General features: G+C 39.0%; 1 protein-coding gene across 8 annotated transcripts in view; it reads left to right on the forward strand.

Moving 5' to 3' along the window:
* Positions 1-18,503, forward strand: part of SYNCRIP (synaptotagmin binding cytoplasmic RNA interacting protein) — a 35,634-nt gene that overhangs the window by 7,127 nt on the left and 10,004 nt on the right. For all 8 annotated transcript variants that reach the window (XM_070073816.1, XM_070073817.1, XM_008263174.4 and 5 more), the window contains 4 exons: positions 11,242-11,377; positions 13,222-13,427; positions 17,281-17,430; positions 17,745-17,866. In XM_070073816.1, coding sequence (XP_069929917.1) covers positions 11,242-11,377; positions 13,222-13,427; positions 17,281-17,430; positions 17,745-17,866 — 614 coding nt within the window. The remainder of the gene's footprint in view (positions 1-11,241; positions 11,378-13,221; positions 13,428-17,280; positions 17,431-17,744; positions 17,867-18,503) is intronic.

The following is an 18,503-nucleotide window of genomic DNA, read 5'->3' on the forward strand; positions in this document are numbered from 1 at the left end:
GCTAGTTTTATTCTGTGACTCAAGTGGTTTCTGAATTTTTATAGTTAGAAATGAGGCTTAATTTTAAACCTAGGGAATGTACACGGTATATAACCAGGGAGAAGCTTTGTAGATGTGTCAAGTATTTTCTCATTTTGCCTTATCTGGCTTATAGATTTCATGGATATTCTAAAGCAAGCTTAAATCATCAGAATTATTTCTCCTGAAAAATTTTCCTCTTCTCTTCCCATCAGATACACAAGTTCAGTATCTTCCATTATCTGAAATGCTTGGGGCCAGAAATACTTCAAATTTGGGGGAGTTTTTCAGATTGTGGAGCATTTCACATTAAGGACACTCAACCTGTATCTTTGTTTTGCTATTTTATGGCTTCAAACCCTCTACCAGTATGTGTAATATGAGTGGTTGGAGGTTGAACATTAGGAGAGTATGCTATTTGTAAGAATATAGATGTTGGCTGGCATGGCATAGTGGATGCCTGTGACACTGACATCCCACTGGGGTGTTGATTAGAGTGCTGGCTATTTATGATCCAGCTCTCTGCTACTGGTCTGGGAAGAGCAGCAGAAAATGGCCCAGGTGTTTGGGTCCCTGCAACCCATGTGGGAGACCTGAATGAAGCCCCTGGCTCCAGCCCTGGCTGTTGTGTCCATCTAAGGAGAAATCAGTGGATGGGAGAGCTCGTCTTCTATCTCTCCTCTCTGTAACTCTCTCAAATAAATACAATCTTTAAAAAACAAACAAGAAAAAAGGAAATAGATGGCTTTAAAAATAGAATGCAAGGGCAAGATGTTTCACCTGGCAGTTAAGATGCTGGTTGGAACACCGGCATCTGATGTGCCTGGGTTTGAGTCCTGGTTTTGCTCCCAATTCTTAATTATGGTAGATCCTCACTGGAACCCATTTCTAGATGGTTTCTAGATACTTTAATGATACATCACTAGAGGTAGATGGTATATAATTCTATAGTAAGTAACATGGTTTTGAGTGTCCTTTAAAAGACATTCTAGTGGTAAGGGTCTTCAAAACATTCATGGAAAACACATTTTAAAAACTGCATGAATAGGCCGGCGCCAAGGCTCACCTGGCTAATCTTCGCCTGCGGCGCCGGTACCCTGAGTTCTAGTCCCGGTTGGGGTGCTGGATTCTGTCCCGGTTGCTCCACTTCCAGTCCAGCTCTCTGCTGTGGCCCGGGAAGGCAGTGGAGGATGGCCCAGGTGCTTGAGTCCTGCACCTGCATGGGAGACCAGGAGGAAGCACCTGGCTCCTGGCTTCAGAATGGCGCAGCACACCGGCCTTAGCGGCCATTTGGGGGCTGAACCAATGGAAAAGAAGACCTTTCTCTCTGTCTTGTCTCTCTCTCTGTCTTGTCTCTCTGTCTCTCTCTCTCTCTCTCTCTCTAACTCTGCCTGTCCAAAAAAAAAAAAAACCGTGCATGAATTAACAAGTTTTTTTTTTTTTTTTCCAGCAAAAGAAGTCTTTTAATTTCCTTTTCCGTGAACTTTTTGAAGTACCCTCATAAAACTGAGAGGAATTGGATTTTTTTCTTTTTAAAGAATGCTTTATGGGAGGTTTGCCTTAATAAAACAAAAGGACTAGGCCGGCGCCGTGGCTCACTAGGCTAATCCTCCGCCTTGCGGCGCCGGCACACCAGGTTTTAGTCCCGGTCAGGGCACCGGATTCTGTCCCGGTTGCCCCTCTTCCAGGCCAGCCAGCTCTCTGCTGTGGTCAGGGAGTGCAGTGGAGGATGGCCCAAGTGTTTGGGCCCTGCACCCCATGGGAGACCAGGAGAAGCACCTGGCTCCTTTCATTGGATCAGCACGGTGCGCCAGCTGCAGTGCGCCAGCCGCGGCGGCCATTGGAGGGTGAACCAACGGCAAAGGAAGACCTTTCTCTGTCTCTCTCTCTCACTGTGTACTCTGCCTTCCAAAAAAATAAAATAAATAAAGCAAAAGGACTAGACTTGTAGTTCAGGAAATGAAATAACTGAAACATCCTATGTAAAATCACAACATTTAAGTTGATTTCAATTTTTAAAAAGTTTTTTTTTGCTGCTTTGAGTTCATTTGTCAAAATGAATATCTCTTTCTGAAATATATTCTCCAAGGGAGTGTGCTCTAGAAACTCCCTGTTTTGTGTCTTTTTTTATATTTGAGTTATAAGGTAAAATTTTATATAATTCAGGTGTCATTCTAGTTATTATATAAGTATAATGGATAATAAGATGGAAGCACTTCTCTTACTGCTTTCCTTTGTGTTGAGGAGTATCATAGGTTAAGGGTAGATACTTGGCATTTTTTGAAGAACAATGATTTTTCTATATTTAAAAAAAACTATCGTAAATCTTAAATTTGTGAAAATCAAAGAAGGGTTAATTGATATGAGTAGCTGAAGAAGATGCAGGAAGTTAGAAGCATCTCCCAAGTTTCATTAATTTAGGAAACACAGGGAGAGCTCCTTACCTTATCTAGTTCCCTCACCAAATAGTCACATTGAGTGGGGCTGAAACCCAGAGCCTGGAACTCAATTTGGGTCTTTCACATAAATGACAGGAACCCAGTCACTTGAGCCATGAGCACTTCAGCCTCCCAGGGTCTGCATTTAGCAGGAAGCTGGAGGAAGGAACTGGAGCTGGGCATTGAAACCAGGTACTTGGACATGGGATATGAGTTTCTTAATCAGTTTTGTAACTAAAAGGCCAAATATCTACCCCTCCAAGTTTCTTAAATGATGTTTTCCAGCCAAGATCTGCCTTGTTTTGGGGAGAGTGAAAAAAAAAATCTGTAAATGATGATATTCTAGTAGGGGAAGCTGTATCTAATCTTGTGAAAAGGTGGTTAATAGCTTTTGCTTGAGTACTTAAAGAAGCAGGAGCCAGGTGCTACCTTGTTACCTTTAAATTCCACCTTAACCCTTTATTCAGATTTGTTGGGATGGTTTGCATTCTGTAGATGGGGATGTATTTGCTAATGCCATACAGCTAAATACCAGCTTTAGCTGTAGTATAGCAGTTTAAGCCAGTAGCCTGATTATTTCAATTTGGGTATTGTAGTGTTAAAAGGAGCTTAGGAAGTAAGTTGTGTCTGTACTACCTAAGTATTTCTGACACTTGACCATATTCACTGCTACCCTTCTAGCCCATGATAGCATTTGTAGCATTCAGATTACTGAAGAATTCTAATTTGTGTTGCCTTCTAATACCATGTTACATTAGGCAGTGTGGATTAGATCACAGCGTTTTCCTGCTGAAAAATAAGTTCCAAACAAGGCTCTGTCACATCTAGTTCTTATTGTTCTTCTTCATTACCTGTCAAGCCTTACTTTGCTTTCTTTTGTCCTCTTCTTAGCTATGACTGTTTCCATCTCAAGACTGCCTCTTGCTGGTCTTTTATGTATTTTGAGAATAGCCCAGTTGTTACGATTGTTACCTTACAATCAGCTCCTCTTAGAAGGCCTTTCCTAACTTTGAGCAGGTTATCATTCAGTTTTACCCTATGAAATTATCCTGAATGTGATTAAAAATAAGTTTTTCTTAGATTAACTTGAGCTTATTTCTTTTATATTTTTTGATCACAATAATTTCTTTTTTTTCTGTATCTTTAGCATATAGAACAGTACTATGTAGTGGGTGCTGAATAAATAACATGGCTGGCTTATTGGTGCCACCTTCCATCATTTATGACATTAGAATTTATGATAATTCTATATATTTCACGAATTGTATTTCTGTATAATTGGTTTTCTAGCCTCTGTTTGCAATATTCTGGTGAAAATGCTAGTGGTGCCTATATTATGAACATTGAAATACATAAGATCCCAATTTGCACTTAAGAAGTTAAGATTTTAATAGCCACTAAGTTTTATTCAGAAAAGTGGTTCATGGACAAAACACCATAATGTATGTACAACCTTTTCAGTGAATGTTGCTGACAAAGTAGGTCCATGAAATATTTTAGTAGGAACTTAGCAGGTATTCAGTGTGTTCATCATAAAATCTGTTGGTACAATACCCAAGTTCTTGATTGTAGAATGTAAGGTATGAGAGGTTAACAATAATTGCAGTGGAATCAAATGGTAAAGACAGGATGAAGGGATATGCTACTTTGAGTTAGGGTTGTCAGAAAAGACTTTGTGATGAAGAGGCTTGAGCAATATAGGAAGAAAATGGGAAAACCTAGTTGCAGTAGTATTTTATAAAAATAAGTAGGAAATAAAACTTATGTAAAGTTAGTGCCAGGGGTTGGCATGTGGTACAGTAGGTTAAGGCACCACTTGGGATGCTGGGCTGCTCAACATCCTGTATCTAGAGTGTTAGCTATTCCATTGATATGCCTGGGAATCAATGGATAGTTCAAGTACTTGAATTCTTGCCACCTGTGTGGAAGAGTTCCTCATTCCTAGCTTCACCCTGTCCCTTCCTTGGCTGTTGGTAGTCATTTGGGAAGTGAACCAGCATATAGGAGATGGGTATTTGTCATTCTGCCCTTCAAATAAGTACATACATCTTTAAAAAAAAAAGTTAATGCTAGAATATTCATAATTGCTGGGATAAGCTGCATAGTGTTGTTAAAGTTTTGAGCCATGATGTGGATGGCATGATGTAAATGTTTGAATAATGAAGGATGATGAAGAGAACAACCCAAAAAGACGATTGCAGAACAAGAAAGGAGAAGTCAAAGATTTTTGGAGAGAGAAATGGCAGTCTACTACTGATCTATTATATTATAGGTGGTTCTTCTCTTCTGTTTTAATTAGGGAGAGAGGTTCCCATGCACTGATTCATGCCCCATATGCCCTCAGTGGCTAGGGGTACTGAAGCCAGAAGTTGGGAACTCGGTCCAGGAGACTGGAGCCATCATTGCTGCCTCTCAGGGTCTGCATAAGCAGGAAGATGGACTCTGAATTCAGATCCAGGATTCAAAGCACAGGCACTCTGATGTAGGACAAGGTGTCCTAATCAGTGACTAAATGCCTACCCCTAGTAGAGGTTCTATTCCAAGTTTTATTAGTGACTTAACAGAAGGGGTTCTTGGACTACACTTTAAATGTTTAGTGGCTTGAATCTACAAAGAATGCCTTACTTGACATAATTGGGATATGAGAATATTTTGGTAGTCTAGGGAAGATAGTTCACATGTAGCAAGATGGAATTGACAAAATGGAAGTCCTATACTCAAGTTAACAAGTATGTTGTATGAGTCAGCAGTGTGGTGTGGTTGCCAAATAAGCTAGGGTAACATGGACTATATGTAATATACTGTGTAGAAGTAGAAAATTAGTAATGGTTTCCAGTTTATTCTAGACTTCTCAGTCTTGCTCTGTTTAAACAATATTGTATTATTGATGTTACTCTTTATTGATGCTGGAGTGCCAACATCTCTTGGAAACACTTTGCTATTATTGGGGAAGAAATTATTAAGCATAAGGTATAAGTGAATCATAGCTGGCGCCGCGGCTCAATAGTTTAATCCTCCACCGAGCGGCGCCGGCACACTGGGTTCTAGTCCTGGTCCAGGCCAGCTCTCTGCTGTGGCCCGGGGAAGGCAGTGGAGGATGGCCCAAGTGCTTGGGCCCTGCACCCCATGGGAGACCAGGAGAAGCACCTGGCTCCTGCCTTCGGATCAGCACGGTGCGCTGGCCGCAGCGCGCCAGCCATGATGGCATTTGGAGGGTGAACCAACTGCAGAAGGAAGACCTTTCTCTGTCTCTCTCTCTCTCACTACCCACTCTGCCTGTCAAAAAAAAAAAAAAAGAACCATGAGTTTTGGTTGTAGGTATATGTGGCTTGGAGGAGGTAGGGGCCAATGTTGTGGCGTAGCAGGTAAAGCCATCATGTACAGTGCAGGCATTCCATGTCAGTGCCGGATTGAGTCCAGGCTACTTACTCCCCATACAGCTCTCCACTAATGTGCCTTGGTAGGGAGGCACGTCAGAGGATAGCCCAAGTGCTTGGGCCCCTGTGCTCACTTGGGAGACCTGGAAGAAGTTCCTGGCTTCTCCCTGGCTGTTGTGACTGCTTGAGGAGTGAACCAGCAGATGAAAGATATCCCCCTCCTACCCTGTGTGTGTGTGTGTGTGTCTTCTCTCCCTTTAACTCTGCCTTTCAGATAAATCTTTAAAAAAAAAAAAATGTTCAAAGTGGACAGACCTCAGAAGAGTTAGGACTGAACAACCACTTTTGGGTCACATTCCAAAGCTGTGAATGATAAACTTCAGGGAATTTGATGACTGACATCTATGAGGAAGTGAAGTAACACTTAAAATTCTGGGTCTTGGGGTCAGCACTGTGGTGCAGTGGGTAAAGCTGCCGCTTGCAGTGCTGGCATCCCGTATGGGTGCTGGTTCGAGTCCTGGCTGCTCCAGTTCTGATCCAGCTCTCTTTTGTGGCTCGGGAAAGCAGTGGAGAATGGCCCAAGTGCTTGGGCCCTGCCCCCATGTGGGAGACCCGGAGGAAGCTCCTGGCTTCAAATTGGTCTAGCTCCATATGTTGTGGTCAACTGGCGAGTGAACCAGCAGATGGAAGACATCTCTCTCTGCCTCTCCTCTCTGTGTAACTCCAACTTTCAAGTAAATAAATAAATTAAAATTATGGGTCTAGACAGGTCGAATGCTCCAGACTATACAACTCCTATTTTGATTGGTGTTAAATATTGGCTGATGAACAGAATTTTTTATTTTTTATTATTTTTTTTATTTAGTAAATATAAATTTCCAATTTATTTTTTATATATTTTTTTATTTAGTAAATATGAATTTCCAACATGATCAGAATTTATATTTATATTTGGTTGCTTCACTGTGGTACAGATTCTAAAAGTTAGATTACTGGAGCCTCCATAACATCACGGGCCCATCCGCCCAGACCTCACTTTTTTTGTTCATTTTTTGTATTGTCATTAATGTCCTCAAATAATAATGTTGGAGAGAATTTTAAGTGTTGAATTAGAACCTTTAAAGATTTATCTATATTTATGTATTTGAAAGGCAGAGCAACAAACATTTTCTATCTGCTGGTTCACTGCCCAGATAGCTTCAAAATCCAGCCAGGTCTAGGCCAGGCTGAAGCCAAGAGCCAGGAACACCACTAGAGCCCAAGTATTTAGCCATCTTCTGCTGCCTTCCCAGGTACAATAATAGGAAGCTAGAACAGAAGTGGAGCATCTGGAGCTCGGACTATCTACTTGGATATGGGATGCCAGTGTCGCAAGTGGTGACTAAACACACTTAGCCACAACACATTAGTTAAGGATCCGATTTGTTTTTGTATGTCCCTTCTTTTTCTTTTTTCTTTTACTTTATTTGAGAGTGTTACCGATAGAGAGGGAGAGAAAAAGAGCGAGGTCTTCCATCTGCTGATTCACTCCCCAAATGGCTGCAGCAGCTAAAACTGGGCTGATCTGAAGCTGGGAGCCAGGAAGTTTCTTCTGGATCTTCCACATGGGTGAAGGAGTCCAAGCACTTGGGCCATCTTCTACTGCTTTCTCAGGCCTTAAGCAGAGAGCTGGATGAGAAGAGGAGCAGCCAGGACATGAACTGGTGCCTATATGAGATGCTGGTGCTGCAGGTGGAAATTAAGCCTACTACCATGTTCTTAGAATTTTTTTTTTTTTAATTTAGGGTACTAGACTTCTGTTAGAGTGGTAAGGTTAAGCTGTTAAATATGAATAAAATGCATGCTTAATCCATAGATGGAGTATAGCTTCAGGAAATGTTTAGTTATTACTTTTGATTTATTTGGACAGAATGTTGGTAGAGTCTCCTTATTTTTAATGATTTATTTTTTTATTAGAAAACCAGTTTACTTTCTGTTACCTATAATTGTTTCAAGTTTGTTTTTCATTGAAAAAGTGTGAGTGGAGAGTTAACAGTGTTTTACAAATCCCACTGAATATTTGTATTATTTTTATTGTTCAGAGACAATATTCATTCTTCACACCCTCTCTGTTCTGCTTTGATTAATGTGATTGGCAGGGCCAGTGATGATGGGTTGGAAGGAAAGAAATGAATGGTTTTCTATATAGATAATGCAATGGTCATTACTTTTGAAGCAGTGTTGTTAATGTTGATGGGTAATGGAAGTTTTTCCATGTTACAGATAGACCACTCCCTATATATCTGATTATTGTTGCTTTGATGGAATTTTTGTGTTCTCTGTTTTACCTTTCCCTTTGAGATTTCTTTTAAGGAGCTTGGTTGTCCTCAATGGTATTGGTATAATTAAGAATTGCAGTTTTTGCTACAAATTTTTGGTTAGGTATTTTCTTAGCACTGGATAGCCCTTGTACTTAGAACACTGGAAATAAAATGCAAACAAAAAGTCACCCTTAAAGTAATTCTCCTTTTTTTACCCTTCATATTAATTCCTATATTTTTCTGATATTTAATAAGTTTTGTTAACTGGTAGAGTTACAGACAAGATGATCAAATTGAAAGCCTTTGATATCTCATTAAAAATGGCTATTTGGTACTCAGTTGTAAGAATCTAGGGAGAGGGTGGTATTGTGGTTCAGCCGGTTAGGCTGCCACCTGTACAAACTGCATCCCATAATAGGCACCATTTCAAGTCCCGGCTTCTCCGCTTCAAACCCAACTCCTTGCTAATGAACCTGGTAAGGCAGTGGAAGGTGGCTCACATTCTTGGACCTCTGTTACTGATGTTGGAGACCCAGATGGAGTTCAGGGCTGTTGGCCTTTGGCCTGGGCCTGCCCCAGCTATTACAGCCATTTGGGGAATGAACCAGTTGATGGAAGATCTGTCTCTGTAATCATTTCAATAAGAAATCTTTTAAAAAAATTATGGAATGTACATGTTTTACAGCAATTTATTGTGTTCATATGTTTTTTTATTTGTAAAATAAGACATTGTAGTCTACTTATGTAGAACCCCATGCAGTGATAGTTTTGGTCATAGTTCTTAAGTTTTCAAGTAACATGAATGTTTTTGCTTTTAAAGATTCTTGGTCTAATGGAGGAGAAAGGCTTGTAAATAGAATATAAATGCCATATGAGAAAACAAAGTATGTGGTAGAATTTCTCAACCTCAGTACTGTTGATACTCTTTGTTTTGGTAGACTGTCCTGTGTGAATTGTGGGATGTGTATCCCCATTTCTGGCCTTTATTACCTACTAGATATCAGCAGCAAGTACTCCCTTTCCCCGAGTTGTGACAGTCAAGAATGTTAAATATCTCCTTGGAAGCAGAATCAGTCCTTGTGAGAACTGTTTGAATTAATATAAAGGGGTGTTTTGTTGACCCTTACAGGATTTAGAGATTGCCCAGTATTTGAAGTTTAGCTTAATTTGCAGGTGTGCAGAAGAGTTTGGATGATGGAAGTTTTAGGGAAGTCATTTTCCCTCTGAAGCTTAGGAGTTTGAAAACTGCATGTTTGAACAGTTAGAGTAAGTATGCCTTGTGGAAACAAAGAGGAAGTAGCAGGAAAAATTTTTTTTTTTTTTTAAAGAATGGGCTTGACATTCAGTATTTGAACTTTATCTCTTTGTAGCGAGGACCTATTTTTTTTCAATAGGCAGACATCATAATTTTTTTTTTAAATTGAGATGATTGTTGTTGGTATAAATGTAGAGAAATAGAGATAAACCTGGGATCAGGATGACTTTCAGACTTGGGTAGCCTAAACTGAGTTATAGGGGTAAAAAAGTATGAAACTCTTCTAAACTGGAGAACAGTACCTTCACTTTAGTTCTGATTATCTGGAGATGGAAAAAGGGACAAGGAGGAATCAACTTTCTGAATTGTTAATTTTTTTTTCTGTTATACCTGATGTACCTATTGTGCAAGAATGGGAATAATAGGGGAAAGGTTTTGCTTTTGCCCTAAGATTGTTGTATAAGTTGTATGAGAATTCATGTTTGTCCTTTAGATTGTATTTATTTATAAAATAGCTTTCAAGGTCAACTATAGGGGGATTGATAAGTTATTGCTACTGTTAACCACCATTATTACTATTATAAAACTTTGAGGTGGTTTAAAAGTCAGTGTTACACAGAGAGAGGAGAGTCAGAGAGAGGTCTTCTACCCGATGGTTCATTCCATAGTTGGCTGCAGCGGCAGGAGCTGCGCTGATTCGAAGCCAGGAGCTTCTTCTGGTCTCCTATGCGGGTTCAGGGACCCAAAGACTTGGGCCATCCTCTACTGCTTTCCCAGGCCATAGCAGAGAGCTGGATTGGAAGTGGAGCAGCCGGGTCTCAAACTGGCGCCCATATGGGATGCCGGTGCTTCAGACCAGGGCATTAACCCATTGGGTAGCCTAAACTGAGTTATTGGGGTAAAAATAACCAGCCCCGGGGTGGTTTAATTATGTAGACTATCTGATCTACTTTTCCAGATAACTTGGATGCCTTTGATCTTTGGTTTGTAAATAATTCTGGTTGTCACTTTGTCTGTATCTCAACATTCTGTGGGAAATGGTTACTGGAAAATTAAGTTGTCTTTTCACTATAATATTAGAGCTGTTTCTGTATCTTTATCATAATTTATTTTCTTTATAACTTTTCTGTTTGCTTGATGAAAATGAAGTGAGAAAAAGTAGATTCAGAATAAAAAGGAGCTCTTTAAATTTTTGCTTTTGTAAATCGAAGTTTTTAATCTAAAGTGCATCTCACAGAAATTGAATGTCCCTATGATAACTACCATTAACAACGTGGCATGTAATCTACTCAGGTTTTTGATTGATAAATTAATTTAGGAGTTCTTTGTTAAGGTTTGTTTGAAGGGCAAAATTTCTTATTGCAGCTTTTGATTTACGTGCTGGTTAACAAAGAAAAAGCTTACTGGTCCTGGAATCAGTTGCACTTATATGAGAATAACTAAATGGCAAAATGAATTTAAGTAGATGTTATGTTAATATGAAATCAGCAGTTTTTGAATTTAAATAAGCTGCTACAAACCTGATTCCTGGTAAGTTTCCTAGCTTTCAAGAATTTTGCAATAAATTTTTGCAGTAGATTCATAAAGTTGTTTTGTCAGTAAAATCTTCATACCTGTCTCATTATGTTTCCCTTTTATGTGGGAATTATGGTCAATATTTTTTAAAGGATATGTGGGAATTATGGTCAATATTTTTTAAAGGATAAAAATACTTTTCAAACACATAGTGTTGAAATTTTAATATGTTAAACTTTTATGTTTGTAAATGAAATTTGTGAACTTCCTGTAATAAATATTTCTTATCTATATTTTAAGTAATTTAAAAACATACTGCATCTTGTTCTCGCTTTCAGTATAATAATCATGAAATTCGTTCTGGAAAACATATTGGTGTCTGCATCTCGGTTGCCAACAATAGGCTTTTTGTCGGCTCTATTCCTAAGAGTAAAACCAAGGAACAGATTCTTGAAGAATTTAGCAAAGTAACAGGTAAGTTAGATTTGTTTGAGGTGCAGCTTTTACCACTGAATACAATAACCTATTTCTGTGTGCCGCAAACGTTGTACTGAACACTACAGTTGTTGGTATATTGAATCTTTGCTAAAACTTTGAGGTCAATAATCCCATTTTTCAGGTCAGGAAAACAGGCATAGATTTTGGGAAATAAGTTGCCAAACGTTATATGAGTTAGTAAGGAATACAGCAGAGACATGAATTCAGTCTGCAAAATCATTGTTCTGTTTCCATTTTTTTCCCCAAGTTATGGGAGTGGGGAGTATTCTAGCTATAAATGGATTATACATTGCCAACATGTTCTAATATATTTGAACTTTAAGTCATTTTTTGTAAGTTTCTAAGTTATAAGCTGCTTTTATTAGAAAATAATTTTATCTGCTTACAGTATTTAGCAAAATACCAGCTTGCTACAGTCTTCAGGAACATTTGAAATTGTTAGATTGGGGCCAGCACTGTGGTATAGTGAGTAAAGACAATACCTGCAGTGCTGAATCCCATATGGGTGTTGGTTCAAGTCCCAGCTGCTCCACTTCTAATCCAGCTCTCTGCTGTGGCCTGGGAAAACAGTGGAAGATGGCCCAAGTCCTTGGGCCCTTGCACCCACGTGGGGGACCCAAAAGAAGCTTCTGGCTTCGGATCAGATCTGTGCAGCTCTGGCCATTGTGGCCATCTGGGGAGTGAACCAGTGGAAGGAAGACCTCTCTCTCTGCCTTTTCCTTCTCTCTGTGTAACAGTGACTTTCAAATAAATAAATAAATCTTAAAAAGATAAAAGGATATTGTTAGATGGTACTACTTTAGAAATTATTAATACATGAGACCAGAAAAATGCATTAAAAATTCGTGTTTACTTGCATAGTAAGAAAAACTGTATTTGACCTACATTGACTTTTTTTTTTTTTTTAATAAAGATCTATATATTTATTTGAAAGGCAGAGTTAAAGGGAGGAAGAGTTAATCTTCCATTTGCTGATTTACTTCACAAATGGCTGCAATGGCCAGAGGTAGGCCAGGCTGAAGCCAGAAGCCTGGAACTCCTTCCAGGTCTCCCACATGGATGCAGGGGCCCAAGTCCTCTAGCCATCTTCCACTGTTTTTCCCTGGCACATTAGCAGGGAGCTGGATCAGAGGTGGAGGAGTCAGGACTCAAACTGCCAGCATTGTAGGCTGTGGCTTAATCTGCTGTCACACAGTGCCACCCCCCCTCACTTTTTTTTTTTTTTTTTTTTTAAGATTTATTTATCTGAAAGGCAGAGTGACAAAGAGGAAGAGATACAGAGAGCTTCCATCTGCAGGTTCACTCCCCTAAATGGCTTCAGTGGCTGGGGCTGGGCCAGCCTGATGCCAGGAGCCTGAAACTTTATGCACGTCTCCCATGTGGGTGGCAGGGGCCCAAGCTTTCTCAGTTGTAAGTGCAGCGGTCAGGTCTGGAATCAGCACTCCAGTGTGGGAGGCCAACATTGAAAGCAGTGCCACAATGCTAGGCCCCCTATATTGATGTTTTCTTAAAAGATTATGTAAAGACTTTTATCTACCTTACTGTGATTTAGTTAGCAGAAACAAAAATATCCTTAGATCTAGTTAAGGGAATACATTTACTTTGTTGGGCGTTTTGTTTCTATGTTGGGTGAACTTGGAAAGGGTGGGTTAGAAAAATTATCTGGACTTGATTTTGACAGTCCTTTGTTAAAGATGGCTAATAAAAAGATTCTTTTTCACTTTGACTTTTAAGTAGTATCTTAGAATAACAAATCCTTTGATTACTTGTGCTTGTTAATTATTTTATGCTAAAGCTCTGAAATGGTTGCTTATTTTCAGAGGGTCTTACAGACGTCATTTTATACCACCAACCAGATGACAAGAAAAAAAACAGAGGCTTTTGCTTTCTTGAATATGAAGATCACAAAACAGCTGCCCAGGCAAGGCGTAGGCTAATGAGTGGTAAAGTCAAGGTCTGGGGAAATGTTGGAACTGTTGAATGGGCTGATCCTATAGAAGATCCTGATCCTGAGGTTATGGCAAAGGTAATGAAAGTTAAGATATTTGGTTTGAGGAATTGATGGGAGATGGTTGAAAGGGCCCAAAAGAACTTAGAATGAATTGTGCACAGTTTTTGAGGTGAGAGAGGCCACACTATAGAAATACCATATTCCTGAAAAGTGAGTGTAGATAGTTATTCAAGGACCCTTGGCCATAATTGTGTAGTCATCATTCTTTAATGAAGGTAGTTAGCCTACATTTTGTAGGGATGGTTCCCTTGGATTTTTATGTAAGTTCTAAGAGCAATGTCTTTTGAGTTTTTGAGAATAGTGCCGTTAACTTATATGGTTTTTGTGTTAAAAGTCTTGCTCCTAAAAATAGTGAACTGTACCAGCCCAGCAGAGCTCCTGCAGTTACGTTTAGCTATTATTAGGCATCCTGCTTCAGCAGTCAGTGAGCTAGCCTATGAGAATAAACATCTCTTGAGTCAACACTTGACTACATGCTCTTGCAGTTTGCAGTTAAGTTCTCCACCCTTTGTCTTTCAGGAGTACTCCTTTAAAAGTTACAGACTGTCCACTGTGAGGGAGCTTCAAAAAGATCTAAATCATTTAATTCCATTTTTTTCTCATGAGCTTTTAAAGCCCCCTTTTATAACTAAGTCAAAGTTAAAGAATGTGAACTGTGAGGAATGCCGAATGTTATTAAAGGATTAAAGTGATCTTAGAGGACAGAAGATATTTAGGATCCTCTTTTGCTCTGACCTATAAAAACTATTGTTGGGTTTGCATTTTAGATTAGTAAATTCAGATTTAGGACAAACTAATACTTCTTAGCTAAAAAGTTAAGTTTCTGAATTGTACTTAGAGAAACTTTCAGGATTGAGAGAAGAATTTATCTTAATTTTGATGGCTTCCTTTCCTCTTTAAGATTTCAAGAACTGGTCCAAATGGTAGAGTTAGAAACATACCAGGGGATTCCAATTCAATCCCATCAAGGTGGCATGTACCAATGCCATCTCACTAGTCCAAGTGATGAATTTCTGTTCACAATTGATCATAATGAAAGGACTAAGAGTTAAAGGGATCACATAAACAAGTCTAGTGCCTGCTAATACTAACCGATAGAATAAATAAAGGGGAGAGTGATCCAACATGGGAAGCGAGATACACAGCAGACTCATAGAATGGCAGATGTCCTAAACAGCACTCTGGCCTCAGAATCAGCCCTAAAGGCATTCGGATCCAGCCCATGAGTATTTCAGGCATGGAAAGCCAAGACACTCTGGGAGGGGAAAAAAAAAAAAAGGACCTAAATGAAAGATCTCTGAGTGAGATCCCAGTGGGAAGAATAGGTCTTCAAAGGAGGTACCTTTCTCTGAAGGGAGGAGAGAACTTCCACTTTGACTATGACCTTGTCTAAACAAGATAAGAGTCGGAGAACTCAAGGGGCTTCCATAGCCTTGGAAACTCATGACTGGTGCATAGGGAGATTACTGATGCCATAAACAGGAGTGTCAGTTTGTAAAGTCAACAACAGAAGTCACTGTGCACTTACTCCTCATGTAGGATCTCTGTCCTTAATGTGCTGTACATTGAGATTTAATGCTATAACGAGTACTCAAACAGTATTTTTCGCTTTGTGTTTCTATGTTGGTGCAAACTGTTGAAATCATTACTTAATGTATACTAAACTGATCTGTATATATAGAAAATTGAAAATGAATCTTGATATGAATGGAAGGGGAGAGAGAGCGGGAAAGGGGAGGGTTGCGGGTGGCAGGTAAGACATCGGGGGGTGGGGGGAAGCCAATGTAGTCCATAAGCTGTACTTTGGAAATCAATATTCATTAAATAAAAGTTAAAGAAAAAAAAAAAAAGAAAAACATTCCCCTGAGACAGCTGTTCTAGAGAATGTGCGCAAAGATTTCTAGATTTTCTGTGGCATAGGGCAAGAATTAAAGATCATGGGTAGCTGGCGCCGCGGCTCACTAGGCTAATCCTCCACCTTGCGGCGCCGGCACAACGGGTTCTAGTCCCGGTTGGGGCTCCGGATTCTGTCCCGGTTGCCCCTCTTCCAGGCCAACTCTCTGCTGTGGCCAGGGAGTGCAGTGGAGGATGGCCCAAGTCCTTGGGCCCTGCACCCCATGGGAGACCAGGAGAAGCACCTGGCTCCTGCCATCGGATTAGCGTGGTGTGCTGGCCACAGCACACCGGCTGCGGCAGCCATTGGAGGGTGAACCAACGGCAAAAGGAAGACCTTTCTCTCTGTCTCTGTCTCTCACTGTGCCTGTCAAAAAATTAAAAATAAAAAAAATAAAGATCATGGGTTTACCAAAAAAGCAACAACAACAAAAAATTTCAAGAACTGGTCCTAATTAGTTTTTTTTTTCTTTTTTCTTTTTCTTTTTTTTTTTTTTGAAAGGCAGAGTGGACAGTGAGAGAGACAGACAGAGAGAAAGGTCTTCCTTTGCCGCGCTGATCCGATGGCAGGAGCCAGGTACTTATCCTGGTCTCCCATGGGGTATAGGGCCCAAGTACTTGGACCATCCTCCACTGCACTCCCTGGCCACAGCAGAGAGCTGTCCTGGAAGAGGGGCAACCGGGACAGAATCCGGCGCCCTGACTGGGACTAGAACCCGGTGTGCCGGCGCCGCAAGGCGGAGGATTAGTCTAGTGAGCTAGAGCGCCGGCCCCTAATTAGTTTTGACCACCTATGTTGAGTGTTAAACATTCAACAACTCTTCCAGGGTGTCAGGAATTTAACTATCCCTTGTAGATTTTTTATTTATTTATTAATAAATAAATATTATTTATTTATTAAAAACTACTGAATATACAGTCTATCTTTAGTTTTCCTTCTAAATTGTTTATTAGAGAAGTTTTACATTTACAGCAGAATTGGGCAGTAAATAGAAAAGTAGTCAAATACTTCCTACCTTTACACATGTAGTCACCCCACTAACAGCCCACACTGCATTGATATTTTTGTTAAAATTGATGAATCTGTCACTTAATTTCCATATTTTACAGTAAGTTTCACTATTGGTTTTGACAAGTGTATACTGGCATGTATCCAAAATTATAGTGTCATAACAGACCAGTTTCACTGCCCTGAAAATCCTTTGTTCTTTGCCTGTTCATCTCAACCCCCAGCAGTCACTGACTTTTCTGGAGTTTAATCTTTTTAGGACATTATACAGTATATAGCTGCCTTTTTTTTTTTTTTTCCAGATTTGCTTTTTTCACAGTAACACATTTAAGGTTTCTCTTTTTGTGGCTTTATAGCTCACTCCTTGGTAGTGGTGAATAATTCATTCTTTATGCATCAGTTTATCCATTTATCTATTGAAGGGTATCTTGATTTTAATTTTTGGCAATTATGAATAAAGCTGGTATATACATCTGTTTTCTGGTTTTTGTGTGAATGTAAGTTTTTAGCTCCTTTGGATAAATACAAAAGGAGTGCTGTATTAACTAGAAAGAATATGCCTAGTTTCCTAAGAAGCTGTTAAATTCTCTTCTGAAGTAGTTGTACCTTTTTGCGTCTCTACTGACAGATTTCCTATTGCTCCATGTTTATTGTTGGTGTTTGGATTTTGACCGTTCCAGTGGGTGGTTACCTCACTTTTGTTTTAATTTGCCATCTTCTAATAGTGAATGATGAACATCTTATGCTTTTTTATTTATGTATCTTTGGTAAGGCATCTGTTTTAGATTTGTTGACCTGACAGCAGTCTCTTTTTGGTATTTACCCAAAGGAGTTGGAAACTTACTTTTATATATGTGGTAGTCTAATGGGTTGTGATGCAAGTTAACTTTGAAAGGTGAGGTGTTAGTGTCTTGTAAATTGAATTTGTTGGAAATATGCTGAGAAATTTTTTTTTTTTAATTTCAGGTGAAGGTACTTTTTGTACGTAACCTTGCCAATACTGTAACAGAAGAGATTTTAGAAAAGGCATTTAGTCAGTTTGGAAAACTGGAACGAGTAAAGAAACTAAAAGATTATGCATTCATTCATTTTGATGAACGAGATGGTGCTGTTAAGGTAAGTAAGTGGTGGAAATTATAGGCAATTAAACTAGACCAATAACTTTTAGTTATCCTAGAATGAGAATGTTTTAAAAATTGGATGAAACTTAGATTGTGGAATCTATTCAAGCCTTTGTTGACCTTGGTTTAGTCTCAATTTACAAAAGTTGGAGAATTGGATCTTTGAAATCTTAAGTTCTGTGTATTTGACAGGGTGAGACTTCCTATCTTTCCAAAAGTAATGATAATTAAAAATTTTTTTTTTTTACTTTAAATGAGTCATCATTCTGAAAGGCTGCTTTTGTATTGATCATTGTGTAATTATTTAAGGCTATGGAAGAAATGAATGGCAAAGACTTGGAGGGAGAAAACATTGAAATTGTTTTTGCTAAGCCACCAGATCAGAAAAGGAAAGAAAGAAAAGCTCAGAGGCAAGCAGCAAAGAATCAGATGTAAGTGAAATTTTGTATAGTGTTAAAAGAAATTGTATATGTTTTTATGTTTACTGATTGGAGAATAAAAAATGATGTTCAAACTTGTTAAGCAAATTTGTAACAACAGCTTTTAAAGAAGACTTTAATTTAAAGCTTTCAATCAGAAATGCCAAGGTCAAGAGTTACTGAGTTCTTGTTATTGACTCTACTACTTGTGATGGTAAATAATTGGAAATTTGCTTAATAAAATGGAACATTAATGGGAATATTTTCTGCCATGTTTTGAAGATATGCTCCTGAAAATGTTTCAAATATTAGTTGTGCAGACATTTTAGTATGTTTTGCTAAAGGGTGGAGATTTGTTACTCAGAGAAAATATTAAATTTCCAATTTATATACTTCTTTATATCAGAGAGGCTTCTTTATCAACACCTAGTACCTGTTCCCATGCCAAAGGTTTCATACTCTTTTAGATTTTGAAAAATCTGTTTAAACTTGGAAAAAAAAAGCCCTTGAATTTTAAGGAGGATAAAAGTAATTCCTACTTGAAAGAAAATAATCACTGTTAATTTTTTCAGACCATTTTCCTGTAAATTGTCTTGTGTGATCTGATAAGGAAAAATGATGAAATTCTTGTTTTGGCAGTTGTCTGTGT

This window comes from Oryctolagus cuniculus, chromosome 5 (genome assembly GCF_964237555.1).
Source record: "Oryctolagus cuniculus chromosome 5, mOryCun1.1, whole genome shotgun sequence".
Classification (NCBI taxonomy): domain Eukaryota; kingdom Metazoa; phylum Chordata; class Mammalia; order Lagomorpha; family Leporidae; genus Oryctolagus; species Oryctolagus cuniculus.